The 25,290-nt window shown below is 40.0% G+C and overlaps 1 protein-coding gene across 2 annotated transcripts in view; it reads right to left on the bottom strand.

The window, feature by feature from the left end:
• Positions 1–548: 548 nt before the first annotated feature.
• The window catches only part of samd10b (sterile alpha motif domain containing 10b), a 94,968-nt gene continuing 70,226 nt past the window's right edge, over positions 549–25,290 (bottom strand). Inside the window, exons 4-5 of one of the 2 annotated variants that reach the window (XM_055188264.2) lie at positions 14,281–14,421; positions 549–1,396 (exon numbers count right to left, since the gene is read on the bottom strand). In XM_055188264.2, the coding sequence (XP_055044239.1) occupies positions 1,374–1,396; positions 14,281–14,421 (164 nt within the window). In that variant the 3' untranslated portion in view covers positions 549–1,373. Of the gene's footprint in view, positions 1,397–8,005; positions 8,504–14,280; positions 14,422–25,290 lie in introns of those variants that run through there. The other variant, XM_055188266.2, reaches the window with a different exon arrangement.

The following is a 25,290-nucleotide window of genomic DNA, read 5'->3' as shown; positions in this document are numbered from 1 at the left end:
CAACGTTCTGTTCTCAATGGATGAAATCAAGTCCCGCACTACATTTTTTTCTCATTTCAGAAGCCGTTTCACTTGGATATACGAAACAGAAAAGAATACAACACTGCTTCTCTTTCACGGTGACTTTAACAGTAGTTGACCTGAATGACAGATTTCACACCAATATTCCCAGCTATAGCACCCCTTGTGGCAATGATGAGGATATGCACTTGCATTGTGTTATAAACTGCATTTACTGCATTATTTCAGGCCTAAAGTTCCTGTGACGTTTGAGATTGTAAATTGGCAACTGTGAATTGTTTTCTAGCCATGCAGATCATTACTTTACATTATTGCTTCATAAACAGAGACAACTCCGACTTTTACGAATGCTCCTATACAGTATGTACCATAAATTGCAGTATAAAGCATATTCAGTTTAATGGACATATTTAAACTTTACGTTGTGTACGTAGTAAAAAATATCTTGGAAATGACATTGAAATCATAAAAAATGACTTTATAATAAATAAAAACAACAGGTATGACACTGGAAGCAATCATTGAACTCCTGAGAAGAAAATAAATATTAATGGTTGGGTTTTAGGTGTGATAGTATTAACATTCAGTATTCAGAAAGTCAATTTATTAACAAATTGTTTGTAACTTAAACATTAAGGGAATTCACAACTGACTACTAATTACTCGCTGTCAGTGTAAAACCCCATTAAACCAGCGTTAGTAGAAATCTGTGATGGTTTAATTTGGGGAATTCAAGCCTTTGGATACAATCTATTCAAGTGTATGTCTAATTCTCTTTATTCTATATCTGCAAACAAAACGTTACAACCTATTACGAGAGGTAGGAAAGCGACTGGTCTGTATTTCCAGACTAACAGAGAGGATTGATCTACTATCGTGTTTATCTAGTGATGCTGGGTAAAAGAGAAAAGCTGTCAGATGACTAAACATTAAAACCTTGGATCTCCGGTCAACTTCCAATTCAAAATCCAAGATCAACCTCGGGGTCCGATGAGAGGCTTTGACAACCATGACCTAATCCAAATTAAGTTGACTTGTCCTTACTGATGTCTGACACATCTCTGGTTGGTGCTCTAGGTTGTGTAAAGATGAGGTGTAATTTGAATCTTATCACTATAATACAGTGGCAGAGTCTGGCATTGTTTCCATTTTCCTTGTAGTCTTTGAAACTCCTCCATTTATGCATATAAAGACATAAAGAGTCTTGTCCAGTAAATTGGTATAGTAAACAGTCTTCTCCACATCTGCAGCCAGGCAGACTCTTTCTTTCTCTCTTTCTGTCTGTGTCAGTTTGGAAGAGGGCCTTCTGTATCCGTAGGGAAGAGAAGAGAGCTGCCAAATGGATAGATGAGCTAAGAAAGGTTGCCGAAGGAAGCTGGAGAGAAAGAAAAGAGACGGGAGGATTAAAGAGAGCATCAATTATTCAAGTCACATTCAGGAAGTACATGTACAGAAGAGATACACATCGGATAACATGCTTTGTTAGACCTTCATTCACTAAAGATCCCTCTATACACCCTGTTCCTCCCTCTAATGCTCATCCTATGAGGGAGAACAAAGACAATGTGGAGTTTTGGGAACACACACCTGACCAAAATCAATACTAAAGGATTATAACTGCGTTTCAAAGCCTAGCAAGCTGCCTACCTAGACAGCATTTTAAGGCTTCGTATACAGTTGAAACATTTTGGACCTGGATGCTGATTGGTCAATAGCCATCGTTTATTCATGATAAAGCATAGTTATTACCTTTCATAGAGCTGTACAACACCCAGAACCAATTTTATTTATGTTGTGTACACTGTTAGTATTTAAATTTTAATCAAATATAATATGTTTTGGAGATACCTTAGAGAACATGTTATGTTTTCACGTATTCTTTATGGATAAAGCAATATAGAAAGTAATTGCAGAATGCAAGCCACATGCTGATGTTAATAAATAAATAATATAAATATTGAATAATGATTAGACAGACAGACAGAGAGAAATTCAGACAGATATATTAATTAATTGATAAGTTGTTCGGTAGGTAGACAGATGGATGAATAGACGGACAGAGGGATATCCGTTAAATCGGTAGATAGATAGGCAGACAGACAGACAGACAAGCAGATTAATTGAATGGTAGATGGATAGACAGAGAGACAGATAAATTGATCAGTAGATTGATAGATAGACAGACAGACAGACAAATCAATCGGTAGACAGACAGACAGATAATTTAATTGACAGACAGACAGACAGACAGACAGACAGATAAATCAATCGGCAGACAGACAGACAGACAGATAAATGAATCAGTAGATAGACAGACAGACAGACAAACAGATAAATTGAATGGTACATAGATAGACAGACAGACAGATAAATTGATCGGTAGATAGATAGATAGATAGACAGACAGAAAGATAAATCAATCGGTAGACAGACAGACAGACGGATAAATCGATCATTAGATAGACAGACAGACAAATCAATCGGTAGCCAGACAGACAGACAGACAGACAGACAGACAGACAAATCAAACGGTAGACAGACAGACAGACAATTTAATCGGTAGACAGACAGACAGACAATTTAATCGATAGACAGACAGACAGATAATTTAATCGATAGACAGACAGACAGACAGACAGACAGATAATTTAATTGATAGACAGACAGATAATTTAATCGATAGACAGACAGACAGAGAGACAGACAGACAGACAATTTAATTGGTAGATAGACAGACAGACAGACAGACAGACAGACAGACAATTTAATCGATTGACAGACAGACAGACAGACAGACAGACAGACAGACAAACAGATAATTTAATCGATAGATAGACAGATAATTTAATCGATAGACAGACAGACAGACAGACAGATAATTTAATCGACAGACAGACAGACAGACAGACAGACAGACAGACAGACAGACAGACAGACAGACAGATAAATCAATCGGTAGACAGACAGACAGACAGACAGATAAATTGAATGGTAGATAGATAGACAGACAGACAGATAAATTGATCGGTAGATAGATAGACAGACAGAAAGATAAATCAAGCGGTAGACAGACAGACGGATAAATTGATCATTAGATAGACAGACAGACAGATAATTTAATCGGTAGATAGATAGATAGACAGACAGACAGACAGACAGACAGACAAATCAATCGGTAGACAGACAGACAGACAGACAAATCAATCGGTAGACAGACAGACAGACAATTTAATTGGTAGGCAGACAGACAGACAGACAGACAGACAATTTATTCGATAGACAGACAGACAAATCATTTAATCGATAGACAGACAGAGAGACAGATAATTTAATCGATAGACAGACAGACAGATAGACAGATAATTTAATCGACAGACAGACAGACAGACAATTTAATCGATAGACAGACAGACAGACAGATAATTTAATCGACAGACAGACAGACAGATAAATCAATCAATCGGTAGACAGACAGACAGACGGACAGATAAATGAATCAGTAGATAGACAGACAGACAGTCAGACAGATAAATTGAATGGTAGAGAGATAGACAGACAGACAGATAAATTGATCGGTAGATAGATAGATAGACAGACAGAAAGATAAATCAATCGGTAGACAGACAGACAGACAGACGGATAAATCGATCATTAGATAGACAGACAGACAAATCAATCGGTAGCCAGACAGACAGACAGACAGACAGACAGACAGACAGACAGGCAGACCAATCAAACGGTAGACAGACAGACAGACAATTTAATCGGTAGACAGACAGACAGACAATTTAATCGATAGACAGACAGACAGATAATTTAATCGATAGACAGACAGACAGACAGACAGACAGATAATTTAATCGATAGACAGACCGATAATTTAATCGATAGACAGACAGACAGAGAGACAGACAGACAGACAATTTAATTGGTAGATAGACAGACAGACAGACAGACAGACAGACAGACAATTTAATCGATAGACAGACAGACAGACAGACAGATAATTTAATCGATAGATAGACAGATAATTTAATCGATAGACAGACAGACAGACAGACAGACAGACAGACAGATAATTTAATCGACAGACAGACAGACAGACAAACAGACAGATAAATCAATCGGTAGACAGACAGACAGACAGATAAATTGAATGGTAGATAGATAAACAGACAGACAGACAGATAAATTGATCGGTAGATAGATAGACAGACAGAAAGATAAATCAAGCGGTAGACAGACAGACGGATAAATTGATTATTAGATAGACAGACAGACAGATAATTTAATCGGTAGATAGATAGATAGATAGACAGACAGACAGACAGACAGACAAATCAATCGGTAGACAGACAGACAGACAGACAAATCAATCGGTAGACAGACAGACAGACAATTTAATTGGTAGGCAGACAGACAGACAGACAGACAATTTATTCGATAGACAGACAGACAAATCATTTAATCGATAGACAGACAGAGAGACAGATAATTTAATCGATAGACAGACAGACAGATAGACAGATAATTTAATCGACAGACAGACAGACAGACAATTTAATCGATAGACAGACAGACAGATCATTTAATCGATAGACAGACAGACAGACAGACAGATAGATAAATCAATCTGTAGACAGACAGACAGATAAATTGAATGGTAGATAGATAGACAGATAAATTGATCGGTAGAGATAGACAGACAGAAAGATAAATCAAGCGGTAGACAGACAGACAGACAGAGGGATAAATTGATCATTAGATAGACAGACAGACAGACAGACAGACAGACAGACAGACAGACAGACAGACAGATAATTTAATCGGTAGATAGATAGATAGATAGATAGATAGATAGATAGATAGATAGATAGACAGACAGACAGACAGACAGACAGACAGACAGACAGACAGACCGACAAATTGATCAGTAGACAGATAGATAGACAGACAGACAGACAGACAGACAGATAAATCAATCGGTAGACAGACAGACAGACGGACAGATAAATCAATCGGTAGATAGACAGACAGACAGACCGACAGATAAATTGATCGGTAGATAGTTAGACAGACAGATAGACAGACAGATGGTACAAGTATGTGTTTATGTCACATTACATTCATGTATTTGGCAGATGAGAGCGATCTATGTTGCATTGAATCTTTACATGTTTTAATCAGTATGTGCTCCTTTCGAACCATTGACCTTTGCGAGGGTAAGATAATGTTTTAATATTAAAGCTACATTTAAGTACTATTTACAATCAAACTGCGTACGATTGCGATTTGTACGACAGTCTACAGGGCATTTCAAAACATTCAAAATGAACTTTTAATTTCAGGACTTTGGATGGTGCTTTATGAGGCAGCTGCTCATGTAGACAGTAGACAACAAGGCAGCTCAAAGTGATTTTGAAGAGAGCTAATGTCTGGTTAGTGAATTTCTAAGAATGCTTCAGAAATTCATAAAATTCAGATGCACAGCAAGTCATCTTTCCTACTTGAAACGGCATGCAGACAGATCGCCCAGATGTTGTTTCAGAATCTGAGAGGAGCTGTCTTGAGATTGAAATTAACATACAGTAACTCGTAAACACATTACAGAGGGCTGTATCAGGGAGTGTTATTGGAAAAAAGTAGGAAGGATCTTTTTATCAAGGGCACGAACAAAACAGACAAAATCTGATGAAATCTGAATGTGTTATAATTCAACCAGCCAGATCTCTTCAGGAAACACATTGGAATTGTTACACAATCAGTTCTTGGGGATTCAAAAAAAGTGCTGATTGCAAGTTAGGGACGTATTTCTTTCAGGCCGAGCAATCAATGATAGTCTTGTACAATTTGGCGAGAAAGGACATTCAAAAATGAGACCAAAGAAAGATACGAATTTGAAGAAACGAACAATGCAAGTCGATGGACAATCAGAGACAAACCCTTTGAGAAGGAACAGTGGCATTGTTTGTGTCACCGTGACATCAAAAGACATCAGAGCCAAACCTTGTGAATAAGTCTATATATGATGAATGTTATCTGCATTGGACCTTTTATTAAGAAATACAAACCGTAAACATGATATCATGTTATCCTGTGTATAATCCTATTTTATCAGCCACATTTTAATTGTATTTAAAAAGTATATTTATGAATTTGATATCACAGGCAAAAGTTTATACCAGCATCCAAGTAGAAGTCTATTTAATGTAAATTCATTGCAGAGGTCAGGTGGTGCAACCAGAAAGTCATAGGGCCCTATTTTAATGATCTGAGCGCATTGTCTAAAGCGCACAGTCTAAATGGGCGTGTCCAATGCCACTTTTGCTAATTTTACTAGAGGAAAAATAGGTTGTGCGCCAAGCGCACGATCGAAAAGGGTTGTTCATATTCTCCTAATGAGTAATGGGTGTGTTTTGGGCGTAACGTGCAATAAACCAATGACAGTCTTATCTCTCATCCCCTTTAAAAGCCAGTTGTTCTGGCACTATGTCTAATCCCTATTTAGATGACAGACTTTGTAAACTGAAAAACTAAGCGGAAGAAGAAGACCCCCAGTTTAAGAATAATGTAAAAAAATGGTGTTTTCATTTTTATTGAAAACATTTTTTTTTTATTAAAACCTTTAAAAGCCTTTTTCTTTCAGTCATAGAAATACAAATAGCAGGCTTTTAATTGCTGTAAATATATTGATATCCTACATAATCATTGTAATCTCATAAAAGAATTTGCAAATATGCAAGAAAAGGTTTGTACTTTAAAAATACAAACAAGAGATAAAGAATTTACAAACGTGCGGAGAGCCGAAGCGTTTCAGCACTCGGACAGCATCATGGGATTTTTACAAAGCATTACTTAAAATGTTTCTCATCTCAGCATGTCCACAGGTACAGAGTCATCATATACAAGAAATCCGTAGAGTAGCATTTAAAAACATTTTAAAATAGATGCATTTGTTTAAAGCAAAACATTTATTTAATTACCAGGCTACAGGTGAACAGGGGCGTTGCACAAGATCTCGGGCCCTATGCATAGGCAGTCCTGATGGGCCCCCATGTCCCACCCCCATAATACATTCCAGACTTTCCAAGGGCCCTCTCTTCCTTTGGGGCCCTGGTAATCCGTACTGGTTTTACCCTCAGTCCGACGTCCCTGCAGGTGAAGCAGCTCTTTACGCCTTCTAACGTCTCATAATCGGTCCTCATTTATGCCCAAGAGACTCAATAAAAATCTTTTACATTTTAATCCTTTAATCTTTCATATTTAAAAGCATTTTTGTGCTGCTGCGCATTCATGTGTGTGATAAGCAAATTAACACGCGTTGTCTTCCCGTTTATAGGCGCATATTTCTAACGCGCTCATTAAATAACAAAAAAAAACCACAGTCTATTTCAGTTGCCTCAAAATAGCAACGCGCCAACAATGCGCCTGAACACACCTCGTTTTCAGACCAGAACGCCCATGGGTGCAAAATTGGGCGCAAATGCATTTGCTATTTAAACAACGTGGCGCTAAACATGAAAATGATAATTGCGCCAGGTTGAAACTAGCAAAAGACAATTGTGTCGTGCATTGCACTGCATTGCGCCGGGTGTAAGATAGAGCCCAAAGTGTGAAACTGCTAAGAAAGTTGAAAAGTCCCTAATAAAAAAAATATTAAGCAATTTTTTTATAAGCTAATAATTTAAGCTTTAATAAAAGCAAGCTAAGGTTGTCTATCATTGTTTTACTTTTACTTCAAAAAATATGTTTTTATGAGCTTGATTATCATTAACCCTAATCCTTTTTAGGAAAGAGTCTCTATAAGACTTAATAACATAATACACACAAGGAACCCAGACCAGTGAGCTGAAACTCAAACATGATAGTAAGACTAAACACCAGCTTAAAAAAACAACATATTCATTTTAAACTCTTACCAAAAGACTTAAGTTGAGAAAGCAACAGATCAAAGGCTATTACAGTTGGGCAATTGAGTAGTAATTTGCAGAAGTGGTAATAAGGTTTGGTGCTCAATAGAAATAGCAATTATAGTGTTGGGAGAATCTGCTATGCTCACGGTTAAATTGCTTTTCAGTGTGAATTCAGCAGAGTAAGAGAGAGGAGCGTTGGGGGACGGATGAAGAGGGCAGAATTACTTTGTCTTGCTTGAAACCAAAAGAACAAAGACATTTAGAAGGGTACAGAGGCAACATTTCAGTCCATGAATATGACTAAAAGGTCAATCTAGCCCCGTGAATCACTCTTGTGACATTTTGAGACAGATTAAAAAAGGCCATGAGAAGTCAGATGCTTTTTATTGTGTCTTAAGATAAACAATGGTACATTATTGGGCATGAGGGAGAAAGGTGTCTGGTATGTCTAACCAGGAAGAGTCTTTTTTCACATCATGAACACACAACATCATCACCACACCATCTGTGACAGAACCTTCCGGGAATATTCCTTCATCCCACACTTCCCACAGCTCATAAAACTAACACTGAAAGTGAAAGAGAGGTGGGGGGGGCAGAATTTCATTATATTACTATTACATACACAAAAACCAAGATGATACAAAGGAAATTATTTGAAGAGTTTGGTTCCAAAACGCAATAAACGCCATTTTTGAAAAAAATGAGTTACTGCCAAAATCAGTATTATATCAGGTCAGTAGTTAAAAGTAAATTCTTAATTTTACGCAAAATCCAATATCCGCCGTGTTATTCTGTCATCTTTTCTCCCTTTTTTCCCAAAATGCGATAAACGCCACTCCCCCTTTTTTACAGAACGCAATAAATCCTACAGCGCACCATTCACGAAACGTAAACAAACATGGCGGCGCGCTGAGTACACGGAGTCCTAGTTTTCCTCATCTACTTTGTACTTTGTGATCAACAAACAAAACAAAATAATACTTTAATTGCATTGATAAACCTGTGATGGTTTTCTGTGACGGGAAAGAAACGTAAGCCATCAACATCTAATAATTTCCCTGAGAGGCACTCGGGAGACGGGTGCTTGTTCTCCCGACAGCATCAAGCTTCTCATGCTAACACATTGACCCCAGAGGATCTTATGAAAAACTTTCCATAATTTTACTCAAAGTCAACGAAAATCGAGCAGGACCAAAAACATTTTACAGTCGATCGCTGTGAAAGACGTTAAGCGAAGACGTCAAGTAACCGCAATGACAGGGTTCTTAATATGACAAAGTAAGTGTTTTGATTAATAACATTAATGTTTATATTTTTAATTAGTGTGTACAACTAGTCAACTAAATGAATATAACATGGCAAAGATGAATGCACATTTATATAGGCTATTGATTCAATAGATTTATAGCATTTTGAATAAAAACTTGTCATGGATTTATTGCATTTTGTGGAAAAAATAATCCGTTTTTATAATAAATCTTTGAAAATCAACTTATGGATTTGAATTTTTTATGTTTTTATAACCTAAAGATGCTGTGTGAAAGTTTGTAACAGAAAATAGTTGTTTTCATCTTGTCACTTTCTTGGTATAGAAAACACGTTTTTACCAAAATTTGTCAAAATGGATTTATTGCGTTTTGGAACCAAACTCTTCATTTGTTAGTAAACAAAACAATGGTTTAAACACCATATCTATGAAAAATGCAGTTGGAGTTTCATGGCTTTTGTAGCAGTTTGATTAATAGTATTAACATTGTTTTCATTTCATTATCATTGTATATCTGAGGCTTAATTTTAACACTGTGTTACTGTAACTAAAGCATTGTTTATAGTCACACTTTTGGTCTGCAACAAATATGAGATCATGAATAAAACATCAATCTCTTAAATATGTCTTTAATAAACATTATCATTTTATTAAAGTTTTACTAAGCAAACAGTACAGTACAGAAATTTCAAGGTTTGTATTTTATTCCTCATCCAGTGGTACATTTATTTCAAATATAAGCCAATCATTTTCCTCCACGCGAAATGGGGTGTCGCGCACCCAACGCACACAACCGCCCACTCATTGTTGACGGCATTTTTTGCCGTGTGCACCAACGTGCTTAATGCGACGCGTCGAGTATAAACAAGGCTTAAGCCTGCTGTTTAAAAATGTTTTCAATCCCAGCAATCAGTTACTAGGAGTTGCTGACATATTTCAAAATGGTGTCATGTTTAAGGTAACAAGACAGTGATTGAAATAATGTAAGGTTGGATTTGGTGACTTATGGTGCTTTTATATTGCATAGTACCCCACGGTTTAGCTTAGTTTGGGTCGGGTCAGCTCACCTCACTTTGAAGTGGTTGGCTTTTCCATCTAGTTTAGTATCACTTCGCAGTGGGAGGGATTATAGGCGTGTCGTTATTTTTGCGCTGCCTACGGCTGTGACATCATACAAGTGAGAGCGTCGTTGTACATTCCCATACATTCATTTATTTCTCAGTCCGCAACAAAATTTAAATTGTCCACCACAAATAGATGTTTGCTTATCCGTTTATCACTAACTTTACCTCTGTCTCACATGACAGTTTCTGTTCAAACACCCGTTACGTCAGTAGTTAACGCACTCCGCTGAGCCTCATTGAAGTTGCATTTAAGCATATATAATGCGGATGTGCTCGTTGCGAATGTTCCGCCACAAACTGCAAGTCTGGAAAAAACTGTTATGGTGTCCCTGATTCTAAACATGTGGATGTTTTTTATCGCTAAAAGGGAGTTTGGAAACTTATAGCAGAGCACAGATGACAACATGTTTGCTTGAGCGCAAGCTAGCATGAAGGTAAAGCTAATCTTTACATTATAGCGATGACGCTGGTATTGACGATTCTCTTAGACAATCAGTGATCTACAGTGTTTTTGCGTCACGTTTGGTATCAGCTCGGGTCGCTTGGAACCCCAACCTAGGTGGTACGAAAAAAGTATTGGGTACTACGTACTGCACCCAGTGGAAAAGCTCCCAAAAGTAAGCTGACCCGACCCAAACTAAATCAAAACGTGGGGTGCTATTCAATGGAAAAGCGCCATTGCACCCCAACTCAGAAATTGAAAAAAAAACATAAGAAATGTACTTTCATGCCTCCAAAACTTTTCACAAATTCACAGGAGATCATCTTCTACAATTAACTCAACATTAGTTTGTGCCCTGCTCACCCCTACATAAATCAGACGGGAAATCTGTCTTAAGCTATACTGTTGTATCTCTTCTCATGTTCTCATGAGATTTTATTTTCGCAGTTTATCTGCTAACTGCATGAGTCGACACAGACTTTTATGTGTTACTTTGTGCTTACATCCACTTGTGACGTTTATCTTTCACATATGGAGACATGCGCACATGAACAAAACTGAGAAAGTCGTTTAAGGTGTTTACATGCAACTCAAATTTTGGGTAATGAGTAAAAAACTAGCTGTGCCGATTGGTTTTTGCTTATGCCGTTTATGGGCTTTCCCTGATAACAGAAAACTGTTTTACATGTTTACATGACCCCACACTTTATCAGTTTATTTAGCATAACCGGGGTAACCCAGCATGTAAAAGTACTCAGTGCTGTTGATAACTATTTTTGCACATATTTTTGACAAATATTTTTTAAATGTCCCTTCCACTAATGACATCTTGCAAATCATGGTTTATGGTCGTACAGTAACTAAAAATTATTCACTAATTAGAATAAAAAAGCACAAAGTAATCCCTAAAACCAATGAAATACAGTACTGACTTATTCAAGTGCATTTCAAAAGTTTTGAACAAGGCATAAATTATAATAAAAATTTCTACCATAAGGTGCACAGCAGCAGTTCCCTAAGAACCATCTGGGCTGTTCAGTTTCTGTATATTTAACAAATAAATGTTTTCCAGTAAATGATAAAAAGTTTGATATCCAGTGTCAGATTTACTCTCCATCACATTTGAAGAGTGACAAACATCTTTTAGAGATACAAGATGTATAGAAAATCCAACCAAAAAATTGCATGACATTATAGTTTGTTTTCAGATTTTGGACCAATATGAGTGGGGGTATAAAATATCCATGCAGCAATGTATATAATAGTGTATAAATATGCAGCAAGCAATAGACGAAATACACTCGAAATACTCAGGATTATTAGGAACACCATACTAATACTGTGTTTGATCCCCTGCCTTAATTCTACATGGCATTGATTCAACAAGGTGCTGAAAGCATTCTTTAGAAATGTTGGCCCATATTGATAGGATAGCATCTTGCAGTTGATGGAGATTTGTGGGATGCACATCCAGCGGACAAAGCTCCCGTTCCACCACATCCCAAAGAGCTCTATTGGGTTAAGATCTGGTGACTGTGGGGGCCATTTCAGTACAGTGAACTCATTGTCATGTTCAAGAAACCAATTTGAAATGATTTGAGCTTTGAGACATGGTGCATTATTCTTCTAGAAGTAGCCATCAGAGGATGGGTACATGGTGGTCATAAAGGGATGGACATGCTCAGAAACAATGCTCAGGTAGGCCGTGGCATTTAAACGATGCTCAATTGCCAGTAAGGGGCCTAAAGTGTGCCAAGAAAACATTCCTCACACCATTACACCACCACCACTAGCCTGCACAGCGGTAACAAGGCATGATGGATCCATGTTCTCATTCTGTTTACACCAAATTCTGAATCTACCATCTGAATGTCTCAACAGAAATCGAGACTCATCAGACCAGGCAACATTTTTACAGTCTTCAACTGTCCAATTTTGGTGAGCTCGTGCAAATTGTAGCTTCTTTTTCCTATTTGTAGGGGAGATGAGTGGTACCCGGTGGGCTCTTTTGCTGTTGTAGCCCATCTGCCTCAAGGTTGTGCGTGTTGTGGCTTCACAAATGCTTTGCTGCATACTGTACCTCGGTTGTAACGAGTGGTTATTTCAGTCGGCCCATTCTCCTCTGACCTCTAGCATCAACAAGCCATTTTCCCCCACATGACTGCCGCATACTGGATGTTTTTCCCTTTTCACGCCATTCTTTGTAAACCCTAGAAATGGTTGTGCGTGAAAATTCCAGTAACTGAGCAGATTGTGAAATACTCAGACCGGCCCGTCTGGCACCAACAAACATGCCACGCTCAAAATTGCTAAAATCACTTTTCTTTCTCATTCTGACATTCAGTTTGGAGATCAGGAGATTGTCTTGACCAGGACCACACCCCTAAATGCATTGAAGCAACTGCTATGTGATTGGTTGATTAGATAATTGCATTAATGAAAAATTGAACAGGTGTTCCTAATAATCCTTTAGGTGGGTGTATGTTGATACATGTTGCTTTATTGCGATTAAAATGCTGCATCGTACAATGTAAAAAGTAAAAGTTGGATCTACTTGAAAAAATATTTTCTCACATTGTTGAAAACATTAAATGAAAAAAAAAACAAATAACACAATGCTGGTGATTTTGGATATTTTAATGCAAAAATCTTACATATGGCGACTAATTGATTTGTCCATCACCATAATAATCCAAAACCTTACCAAAGTCAGAAAAGCTCAGATAAAATGTCAGATAAATATTTCATATTTTCATTCACAGCTGCTAAATCAAATATGACAGATGGTCTCCCATTAGAAATCCACTGGAAACCCTGCTGGCTAAGACACTCTGCCTGGCACATCTAAGAATAAACTCCAGATAAGCAGCGTCCTATAACCCTAACAGCCAAAGATTACCCTTGAGCCAGATTTAACTCAGTCTGACAGGTGATGCCAACAATCAGAAACAAGATAACCAGCATTGACTCGACGCCTTCCCTTTAAAAACAACCTTCACCTGTCCGAGCCCTCACCTACAGCCTCTCTCTGTACTTCAGGTACAGATTTATCAAATGGGTGGCTCAATTAGTTTCCTTTATAATAGCACGAAGTCCCGGACCTGGTGAACTGTTAAATTGAATTTGCCCCCGTGCTATTGGTTGAATTCCCTGACACAGCGTTAAAGTGGTCCCAAATTCCCTTTCCTTGTTAATGTGAGGGCACACTGGGGTTTGACACTTGCTGAGTTGGGAGTTCTCTGTAGGGACTCTGATGGTGCCATCGCCCCTTTTGAAACTTTAATAAGTTGTATTTAAGCTTTCGATAAAAAGCCGGTTTTCTTATTTTTAAAAAAAAAACAACTGAATAGAACAATGACGAGCACCTGCGGCTCAATATGTAGAACGTTAAAAGTTTGATAAAAATGTAAATAGCTGGAATCATAATTATGTTTTTGTCATAATGTAAATACAATAATTTAATTAAAACTGTATGATGTTTTTTATGAAGGGTAACAATGTTCCTCTCACCTCTGCTAAGGAGCTGTAGGTTGCGCACTTCTTCTCTGACCTGTAGCTGTAAGACCTGCTGCAGGACCTCTTGTCTCAGTGTCTCCTGGACTATACCCATCCTCTCCAGCTTCTCCCCATTCAACCGCAACAGGGCACGACCTAAAAGATTCGGGAATTAGTTTAAATGGCGAGTAATGTCGGATTTTTAAATGGCGAGTGGGAATAGAAGAGGCATTTAGAGGAAATTTGATCAATAGCAATAGAAATATTTTTTATCTCCCAGAGACAATCAAATTACTGACATTTGCCAACAAAACAGGCCTACCAAAAAAAAAAAACGCTTTATGAACATGTCACTTGTATCCACACACATTTCATCAGACTCTACTCTTGTGCTGTGACATCTCAGCATTACTCTCAGGCTATTTCAAAAGTAGAAGATGAATCATTAAATGAATTCTACTGCTGCGTCACATCTGTCATCATCTTTAATAAAACAGACAATTACGTCAATCTCAGTAAAAGAATATAAATAAAAGATGACAGTTTGATTTATTCTCTTTGCGGCCAATAATAGCACGGCACAGTAGTGCTTCATTTAATAACCAATATTGTTCCATGTTAACATTTATTCTGCAGATTCTCTTCCAAAACCAGCACAGGAATGTGGAGAAAAGCCAGCATCAAGAGTGAAATATGATTTTTAGTTTTTGTAAGCATACCTTATCCCATGAAATCAAAATCCCATGGCAATTTTTATTTTTAACTTTTTTATCGTCAGCATGTTTTTTTTAAAGTTGCCAGTTGCCAGTGGATGCTTTAGTGTTTATTAAGTTGGGTAAATATACCACCTGGTGTATAACATATATACAAGGTTCCCACATCTTAGTTAACTTCAAATTCAAAGACCTTTCAAAGACTTTCCAGGTCCAATACCCTCAAATTCAAGGACTAAATTTGGGGACACATTTCAAGTGAAAGCAAGGTTACATTGTGTAAGATACATTGTTACAGTTCCCTTTGGGGATGCCTCCAAGGGTTAAGTGCGTCTGAATGTGTGCATCAAATTCAACCAATGGTGAGGCTTAAAGACAAAGACATGGTGACGTGGGAGTCAGGAAGTATATCGCTATCTGAAATATTGCCAAAGATGGCATTACAGGGAGGCAGAAAGTATGGCAATGGAGACGCAGCGTCTCATTCCCTTCTCAACAACAGTTACATACGTAACCCGAGACGTTTTCATGTGTCAAACACAACTATGCAAAAAGCATTTTGGTATGAATCAACATTTGCATACAGAAGATATAAGCATTTAAAACAAACAGTTTAGCACGTGTGCTTAAAAAGACAAGAATGTTTATGATATTATCCTACACTACACAGGGAATAATATGATTTTTTTCCAAAAAAACTTCTTTCTTAAAATAGATTCAAGCACTTTTAATGACCTGTATCTATGTATGTATATTTTCAACTTCCCATGGCCTTAAATTTTTTCCCCAAGATTCACAAAGTTTCAAGGATTTCAAGAACCTGTGGGAACCCTGTGTATATATGAAGAGTTTCGTTGCAAAACGAGATAAATCCATTTTTAACATTTTTTGTCAAAACATGTTTATTATTATGTTATCATGTTATTATTTTCTTTTATGGTGCTACTTAGCTGTATTTGTTAAGTTATGAAGGTTTAAAGCAAAACAAACCAGCTGCAGTTGAATTGAAATTAATTGGAATGCACAACCAAAAAACTAAATGCTTAACTAATACAAATGATGTCCATCCACATGCGCGTCTGAGATTTTGGTTTCGATTTTAAAGCATGCAGGAATTAGAAAATAAAGTGCAGAACTTGCTTGATGTTAAAATAGTTATTAAGAGAGATATAGTTTGGGACCTGATTGATGTTTAAAGAGTAATTAATAGCCATTAGACATGAAAACAATCTTCCTCGCACAGACTGGCATGCCACCCTGATATAGGCCAGTCCTTCCAGAAAAACGCAGAGTTTTTGTGATTGTTGCAGGCAAAAACCTCGATTTTGCGGCACGTTTTCTTAAAAAATGCGATGGAATATGTGGGATATTTATGCAATTTATGCGATGGAATTGCGGGAATTTGCGAAAATTGCGGAACTTGCAAAAACTGCGGAAACTTGCAAAAGCTGCAATGATGTTCACGTCACATAATCACTTCAATTCATAACGTTCCCATGGCAATAGAGGACACGGCTGCGCTTTTGGGAAGTAAATGCAACATTTTTCAACTTTCTGCTAATATATATGTGACTTTTTGCTACGAAAATGCGGAAATCATGCAAGCCCCACATATTTTGTGCGCGGAAATATGTAATTAATGCGGCGAAAGTGCGTTGTATTTGGAAAAAATGCAGCCCCGCATAAATATGCGGACTTTGGCTGATTATGCAATATATCGCGCGATCGCACAATCGCGTTTTTCTGGAGGGACTGAAAGGCATTCATAGACAAAACTACGGTTTTAAAAATAATTTAATAATAATAATTTAAATATATAATAATCTATAATAGTCTTTTGCTAGTTTCAACCCGGCGCAATTATCATTTTCACATTAAGTGCCATGTTGTTTAAATAGCAAATGCATTTCCGCCAAATTTTGCGCCCATGGGCGTTCTGGTCTGAAAACGAGTTGTGTTCAGGCGCATTGTTGGAGCGTTGCTATTTTGAGGCAACTAGAATAGACTACACCATTGACCAAATAAAACCTGGTATAAAGTCAAAAGACTACGGGGCAATGTTGTTTTTGTTATTTAATGAACACGTTAGAAATATGCGCTTATAATTTGCTTTATTATTAAAATGTAAACAATTATTATTGAGTCTCTTGGACAAATGAGAACCGGAGACGTCAGAAGGCATAAAGAGCTGCTTCACCTGCAGCCTAGTAAGTAAATAAATCGTAAAACCTAAAAGTTAACTCAACTCAAACCATTTAAGTAAACCGGTTGCATTAGACCATTTAAGTTTTAAAACACATATATTTGAGTACTGTGAACTTAAACAAATTGAGTCATATGCAGTTATGCACTTATATTTAAGTTCACACTACTTAAATATAAGTGCAGAATTGCACTTGACTCAAGTTCACAGTACTCAAATGTATGTGTTTTAAAACTTAAATGGTCTAATGCAATCGGTTTACTTAAATGGTTTGAGTTAAGTTGACTGTTAGGTTTTACAGTATACTTGCTTTGAACAAATGCATCTATTTTTAAATGTTTTTTAAATGCTTCCCTACGGATTTATTTTATATGATGATTCTGGATATGATAAGATGAGAAACATTTTAAGTAATGCTTTGTAAAAATCCCATGATGCTGTCCGAGTGCTGAAACGCTTCGACTCTCTGCACGTTTGTAAATTCTTTATCTCCTGTTTGTATTTTTAGAATACAAACATTTTTTTGCATATTTGCAAATTAATTTATGAGATTACAATGATTATGTAGGATATCAATACATTTACAGCAATTAAAAGCCTGCTATTTGTACTTCTATGACTGAAAAAAAGGCTTTTAAAGGTTTTAATCCAAAAAAAATAAATTTCAATAAAAATGAAAACAACAAATTTTTTAAGATTATTCTTAAACTGGTGGTCTTCTTCCTCTGCTTAGTTTTTTTAGTTTACAAAGTCCGTCATCTAAATAGGGATAAGACATAGCGCCAGCGCAACTGGCTTTTAAAGGGGATGAGAGATGAGACTCTAATTGGTTTATTGCACGTTACACCCAAAACACACCCATTACTCATTAGGAGAATATGAACAACCCTTCTCGATCATGCGCTCGGCGCACAAACCATTTTTTCTGTAGTTAAATTAGCAAAAGTGGCATCGGACACGTCCATTTAGACCGTGCGCCGTGTGCTTTAGACAATGCGCTTAGATTGTTAAAATAAGGCCCTGTGTGTGCCAAATCTATTAGTATTACCAGTGATTTTATAGTATCGATTTTGTTTTTGAACCTTTAAAATGTATTTTTTATATAATGTTTGTTGACTCTTTCACTAATAATAAACATACATTTGCATAAAGCATCCATATTTGTCCATGTTGATTACAAACAACTTGGAAAGTGTTAAATTAAGGTAAATATAAAACTGATGTCCATACCACTGTTAATCTTTAATATCCTCTCAGAATAATGAGTTTAAAAACTTTTCTTGGGAATAAATGCCTTTTTGGTGTGATACTGTATGTGAAAAGGGAGCAGCTTCATTTTAATTAGTGTACACATATGTAAGCACATAGTCAAAACTGATAATGTGAAGCTTTCATATGTACTTCTCTGTCCTATCACCGTCAAGGCTCGTCCTTTAAAAACAACACAAAGCCAGAGAATTTATTGCCGCTTGTCCTGAATGTGCTCACTCTAATAAGGCACATCAATCACTGCATTTTCTCTTATAATCGAATCATCCATTCTCATTCATACCTGGCAAGTACACAGACAGTCCCTCACAAAAACACCACACATACAGATTACATAATGAGCATCTATTTCAGGCAACATTAATAAATGTGTTCAATTTCAACACATATTGCATTGCGTAATGATTACTAATGTTGTGTTACGTAAGGCCCATTGCGTGACCTTGGATGAGCTTATTGATTGGTGGGGTCTGTGCCCAGAAACATCAGCACCGGATGGCTTTTTCCTTTGGCAAATGAAACATAATGACTTTAATGAATGTCTGGATGTTTCACCTGATGAAATATCAGTACTGGAGGGGCGAGAGTATGACTGAATATGTGTGTGTAGTGGTTTGGGGGTTGGAAAGAGATGATTGTGGTTTTACACACCTGTCACGAGGTGTCCCTTGAGAAACGCCTTCATGCAGCATTTAATTGCTTTTTCATAAGTAAAATTAGGTTAGCGAAACGTCTTGTAGGCGCTAGCCATGTGTTAAAGAGCCTATGAAATCGGTGTTAGAGTTTGTGGTTTTATAGCGTGCTAACTGTCCATAAGAGTTCATGTCTGTGTGCTTTGGAGCCATTTACATTTATTCATTCAGTAGACGCTTCTATCCAAAGCAAAACCATATGCTAATGCTAATTAAAAGAAATACATTTACATCACCTTAGGAAAATATATAATTTAGCCTCATTCTGCACTACTACAGACACAGACTACTTCGTCCTATATAATACTACTGTATGTTGAATGAGAATATATTTAATTTCACTGATTCTTTAGGGTCAGCAATCCATTGTACTTCTATAATAGGTCATATAAAGGATATTCAATAAGGAAAAAATATGGAACTTGTTTTATCTTTAAAATTTAATTCCAGCATTTTAACATTGAAATTTAAGCATGCTACTGGACTTGTAAATGCTTTGCAAACAAGTATATGTCATCAATATTTTTGATCTTCTCATTATATATACATACACTCACCTAAAGGATTATTAGGAACACCTGTTCAATTTCTCATTAATGCAATTATCTAATCAACCAATCACATGGCAGATGCCTTAATGCATTTATGGGTGTGGTCCTGGTCAAGACAATCGCTAGTTACGTATGTAACTGTGGTTCTGTGAATTCCGGATGACCGCCAGAGGCGGTGCAAAAGCACTAGTGGATTATCGCAGCGCCAGCTAGATAGGTCGAGAAAATATACCAACAAAGTCACATGGTGACATAGGCTGAGCCCTGAGCAATAAGTAGCCAACCAGCTCAGCCTTCTGCCTCATGAACGCCTTTCTCGCGCATTCCGCATGACAAAGAACTCTGGCGGTCATCCGGAATTCACAGAACCACAGTTACATACGTAACTAGCGTTCTGTTTCATTCCTCCTGACCGCCAGAGGCGGTGCAAAAGCACTAGTGGATGACTCCTACCAACATAGTCATGAGGAATGCCACCCACCTTAAATCAAGGTTGTCCTCGGAGGACCGCAGAACAGACAGCATGAGGGGCAACAACGTTGATCTTGTAGAAACGGGCAAAGGTACATGGAGAAGACCAAGTAGCAGCTGTGCAGATATCCGCCATAGATACACCCCTGAAGGCAGCCCAAGACGTAGACACCGCCCTAGTGGAATGACAAGCGACACTACCTGGCAAAGGTTTTTGAGCATGCTTGTACGCCATAGTAATAACCTCCACAATCTAATTTGACAATCGTTGTTTCGATATGGCGGCCCCTTTCCGCACGCCGCCATAACAAACAAAGAGCTGATCCGTTCGCCTAAGGTGAACAGTAGCAGACACATGACGTTTCAGGGCCCGCACGGGACACAAAAGATGACTAGACGACCCGTCCGACTGCGGCGTGGGCAGAAAAGACGCCAGAGTGATAGACTGGTTAATGAACTGCGGGAGCAGGACTTTAGGTAGAAAAGGATTCGGCCAGAGAACAACACCGGAATCCTCTGGCAACCAACGCATGCATAAGTCACTAATGGACAAAGCCTGTAACTCACCCACACGCTTAGCAGAGGCCATTGCCAACAAAAAAGCAGTCTTCAAAGATAGCCATCTCAGGTCAGCTGTCTGCAGGGGTTCAAACGGTGGCAGACAGATAAAATCCAGAACAAGCTGTAAGTCCCATCCAGGAAAACGGGGACTACGAGCGGGCCTCAGCCGCCTAGCCCCTTTCAGAAAACTACACACGAGGGTGTGGGAACCAAGTGAACAACCATTAACTGGTCCATGATGCGCAGAGATGGCCGCAACATACACCTTCAACGTGGAGGCTGCTTTGCCTGAATCCAGAACGTGTTGTAAAAAACTAAGAACGTTTGGAACATCCCAACATACCGGATCAAAACCTCGCTCCTCACACCATGAGGAGAAGAGCTTCCAACGTGCGGCATAAAGCTGACGTGTAGATGCTGCTCTAGCATAATAGTAATAGTAATAGTCTGAACGACAGCAGGTTCCAGATTAGCTAAAGGACAGTCCGACCCAGAGGCCAAACCCAAAGTTGTAGACGGTCCGGATTGGGGTGCCAAACAGCTCCGTCCATTTGAGACAACAGATTTCTCCAAAGCGGAAGCTGCCATGGTCTGCCCACCAGCATGGAGAGAAGCAAAGGGAACCAAGGCCTGGCTGGCCAACAGGGTGCCACAAGCAACACAGTGTGATTTCCCAGCGCTATCTTGTGTAGTGTTTCCCACAGAAGTGGAAGCGGAGGAAAGGCATAAAGCAGCCGGCTTGGCCACTCCTGGGATAGAGCATCCTGTCCCAATGGGCTGGATGTCTCTACTCTTGCGAACCACCAGCGACAATGAGTGTTCGCCTCTGTTGCAAAAAGATCCACCTCTGCCTCCCCGAAACGCTGCCATATCATCCGCACCACATCCGGGTGGAGCCTCCATTCCTCCGGATGAAGAACGTCCCTGGAGAGAGCATCCGCTACCTGATTTTGCAACCCTGGAAGATGAACCGCCCTCAATGAAGCTATTTGAGGGAGCGCCCAGGTGAGTATCCTGCGGGTAAGATTCAGGGACTCGAGGGACCTTGTCCCACCCTGATGGTTCAAGTGAAACACTGTTGAGGTGTTGTCTGACCGGATGAGGACATGTCGGCCTGCCAGAACTGGTAAGAAATGCTGCAGAGCCAGAAAAACTGCCCGTAGTTCCAGAAGATTTATATGATCCTTGGACCGGGTTGGGGACCAGTGTCCGCAAACACCCCTGTGGTTCCAAGATGCTCCCCAACCGAGCAGAGAAGCATCGGTTGTGACCACCTCCCGACGGGAAGGAATGACTCCTAGAGTAACACCTGACATCAGAAAATCCAGACGATTCCACTGTGTCAACGCCAGCATACAACCGCGTGAGACAACAATCAGACGATGAAGATGTCTGACAGGGCTCAAACGAAGACTGTTGTTCCACCGTTGGAGAGGTCTGAGGTGGAGCAAGCCGAGTGGGATAACCGGAGTAGCAGCAGTCAGCATCCCTATGAGCTGTAAAACAGTCTTGTATCTTAAGCTCGCTCCCAGCCGGAAACGAGCAAGCAGCCGTAGAATATTGTCCACCCTGGCCTGTGAGAGGGTGGCCGACATTGCGCAGGAATCCAACGTCATTCCAATGTAAGTGATTCTCTGCACTGGACTTAGATGACTCTTTGCCTCGTTGACGACAAGGCCTAGCCTTTGAACATGCATCAGAAGTAGGCTGGTGTCTTGCACAGCCTGCCAGCTTGTGCCTGCACACAGCAGCCAGTCATCCAAGTAAGGCAGGATTCGCATCCCCCTGGACCACATGGGATGTAGGGCTGCAGACATGCATCTCGTAAACACTCGGGGGGCCAGAGACAGGCCAAAAGGAAGGACCCTGAACTGGTAGGCTTGGTTTTTGAAACTGAATCGGAGAAATTTTCTGTGCTGAGGAGCAATCGGCACGTGAAAATAAGCATCCTTCAAGTAGATGCTTGTGAACCAATCCCCCTTCCTGACAGACCGAAGAACGTCGGCTGCCCGCAACATTCAAAAGGGCAGATGTTTCAGGAACTTGTTTAGATGTCTCAAGTCCAGAACCGGACGAAAACCACCATCCTTTTTTGCTACGAGGAAGTATGTTGAATAAAAACCGTCCCTTTGAACACAGGGATGAACTCTTTCTATGGCTCCTTTCTCCAGAAGAGAACAAATTTCCAGAGAGAGGGCCACTGAACGTGCCGGATTTTTTATGACCGTCTGAACGATCCTGGAAAAACGTGGGGGCCGGCGTCGAAACTGTAGAGCATACCCCTTGCTTAACGTGGTCTGAACCCAGGGATCTACAGTCGTCTCCCTCCAGTACGACAGCTGTGTATCCGAGAAACGGTCGACCACCGGCCCGATGGTTTCAAGCTTTGTGAGTGCGCACTTTAATGGTTGTGGGGGGGCGCTGATGTGGACCCCCTGAAAACTGCCGTTGCTGTGGACGAAAACCTCGAGTGTCCTCAGCAGCACGGGGCCTCTGTGACCCTTGAGGTTGCGGGTTAGGATGCTGGCGGAACCTCTGATCCTGGGTCGGAAAACGATGACGAGCCTGAGGGCCTGGCACTTTAAAGACGGGATTACGCTGCGTCAATTGTCGAGTGGCCTCGGACAGTTTTAACCTCTTTTCCAGAAGCTCTGGAACAGTAGGTCCGAACAGGTGACCAGGAACAATTGGAAGGTCACGTAATGTCTTCTTGCAGTCTTCAGGCAGTCTTGCTTGGGCGAGCCATACCTGTCGACGAGCTGCCAGGAGTGTGGCCGTCAGGGTACCCAGCTCACGGGTAACATGGCCCATAGCCAAAAGGGCAGTTTGAAGAAACTGCGAGACCGAGGGGTCAGGTTTAGACGACTCGAGAGTGTTAGTAGTGGCAAGGAGTAATTGACAAATGGTGTTCTCTGCCCGGGTTATATATGCAGTAGACTCGTATGCCTTCTTAAGTACTGAGTCGGTGCGGCCACACTGGGCACTGGGGCATCGCACATTGCCTCGAAGAGCCTCATCGGGTGGCACCACTAGGGCAGCGACCGCCTGTTCGATCTCCGGAGCACGGCCAACTTCAATAGTATCTGCCCCAACCATAGATGCCAGAGTACGGGCTGTCCTTGGTCGCCTTTTCGAAGCATTAGAACTCGTAACGGAGTTGGAAAACTCTGCAATGAAGTCCTTGCAAGGTGGCATAGCGAAGCTGGATCCGGCTGCAGTCTGTCTGAAAAAGACACTGGACTGTGCTGGCTGAGTTGGCGATTCATCCAGCCCTAGTCGTGCGACTGCCATCTGAAGCACAGCCACAGTGCTATCTGTGGAGGACATAGTCTGCCCTGAATGAGCTGATTCCCCACTAGAGCCCCCAGCTACTGAAGAGGCTGCGTTCTCCAGGATGGGAGATTGTGCAGTCGCATCTACCACTGTCATATCCTGAAACAGTGCATCAGATGCACTTGTGGAGAGCACATCGAAATCTGAGTGATGTGAAGGGGAAGATGAACACAGATTTTCAAGAACCCTAGGATTAATGGAATTGGAATCCTCCTCATCCTCCTGTGAAATAGTAGCAGGTGATGCAGGAATCACAGGCTGTAGCGTCTGGAGAAGGCGCTTTATTTCCAACATCTCAGACGAAAGTACAGCAACCGTTTTAGAAAGAGAGGCATCCTCTGGCTGCTCGCTATCTGTAACATTAGCCTTCTTCTTAGCTGGAGGTGCACCGGCAGCCGCCGATGCACTGCGTTTCCTTTTCCGTTTGGCTGACTGCGACTCCTTTTCCCCAAGTCTGACTGCACATTTAGGGTCCAGTTCGGCCAGCCGAAGCCGTCTCTCTGACATGGGCAGGAGACTTCAGTGCAGACACGGGTTCGTGATAGCCTCCTTTAAATGCTGCAATCCCAAACATGACGGACATACGTCGTGGCCGTCGTCAGGCAGGAGTGAGTTAGGCCACAGCTTGCATGTTAAGGGAATAACCGTGGCAATAGAGCTATGTGCCATAACTTTCCCCAAAAAAGAAAATGAGGGATAAATAATGTCAAGTCAGTGACAAATGTTAGCAGGGAACCGCTAACATAAAACCGTGGCAAAAAAAGACCTATAAAAAAAAAGGTCTTGAAGTGAAAAATCTCCGTATAAAAAACTAAAGCGAACTAACGAAAAAATCACCGGGTAATAGCGAGAGCTTTAAGGGGTTAACGGAAAACCGTAACTATTGAAACACCGGCCGTCGGATAGCACCGAGAGGCCCGAGCAGTTACAAAACGAAACCAAAAATTATGGGGAACGTCGGTATAACCGTCCATAGAAAAAAACTCTTAGCCCCCGGATAAAACTGAGAGGCACGAGCAGTCACACAAATCCGTCTGAAAATAAAAATGACGGGGAACTGTCATTAAAAAAAAAGCCCGTAGGAAAAAACAATAGCCGCCGGGAGCTAACACCGAGAGGCTCGAAACCCCGTATATCCATCAGATATAAAGATGTAACGATGACGGGGAACCATCATACAAAACGCCCGTAGAAGACACTAGCCACCAGACGGCACTGAGAGGCATAAAGTG

This window comes from Misgurnus anguillicaudatus, chromosome 13, assembly GCF_027580225.2.
Source record: "Misgurnus anguillicaudatus chromosome 13, ASM2758022v2, whole genome shotgun sequence".
NCBI classification, from domain to species: domain Eukaryota; kingdom Metazoa; phylum Chordata; class Actinopteri; order Cypriniformes; family Cobitidae; genus Misgurnus; species Misgurnus anguillicaudatus.
Note: the sequence above shows the minus strand (reverse complement) of the source record. Positions and strands in the feature narration are given on the sequence as shown.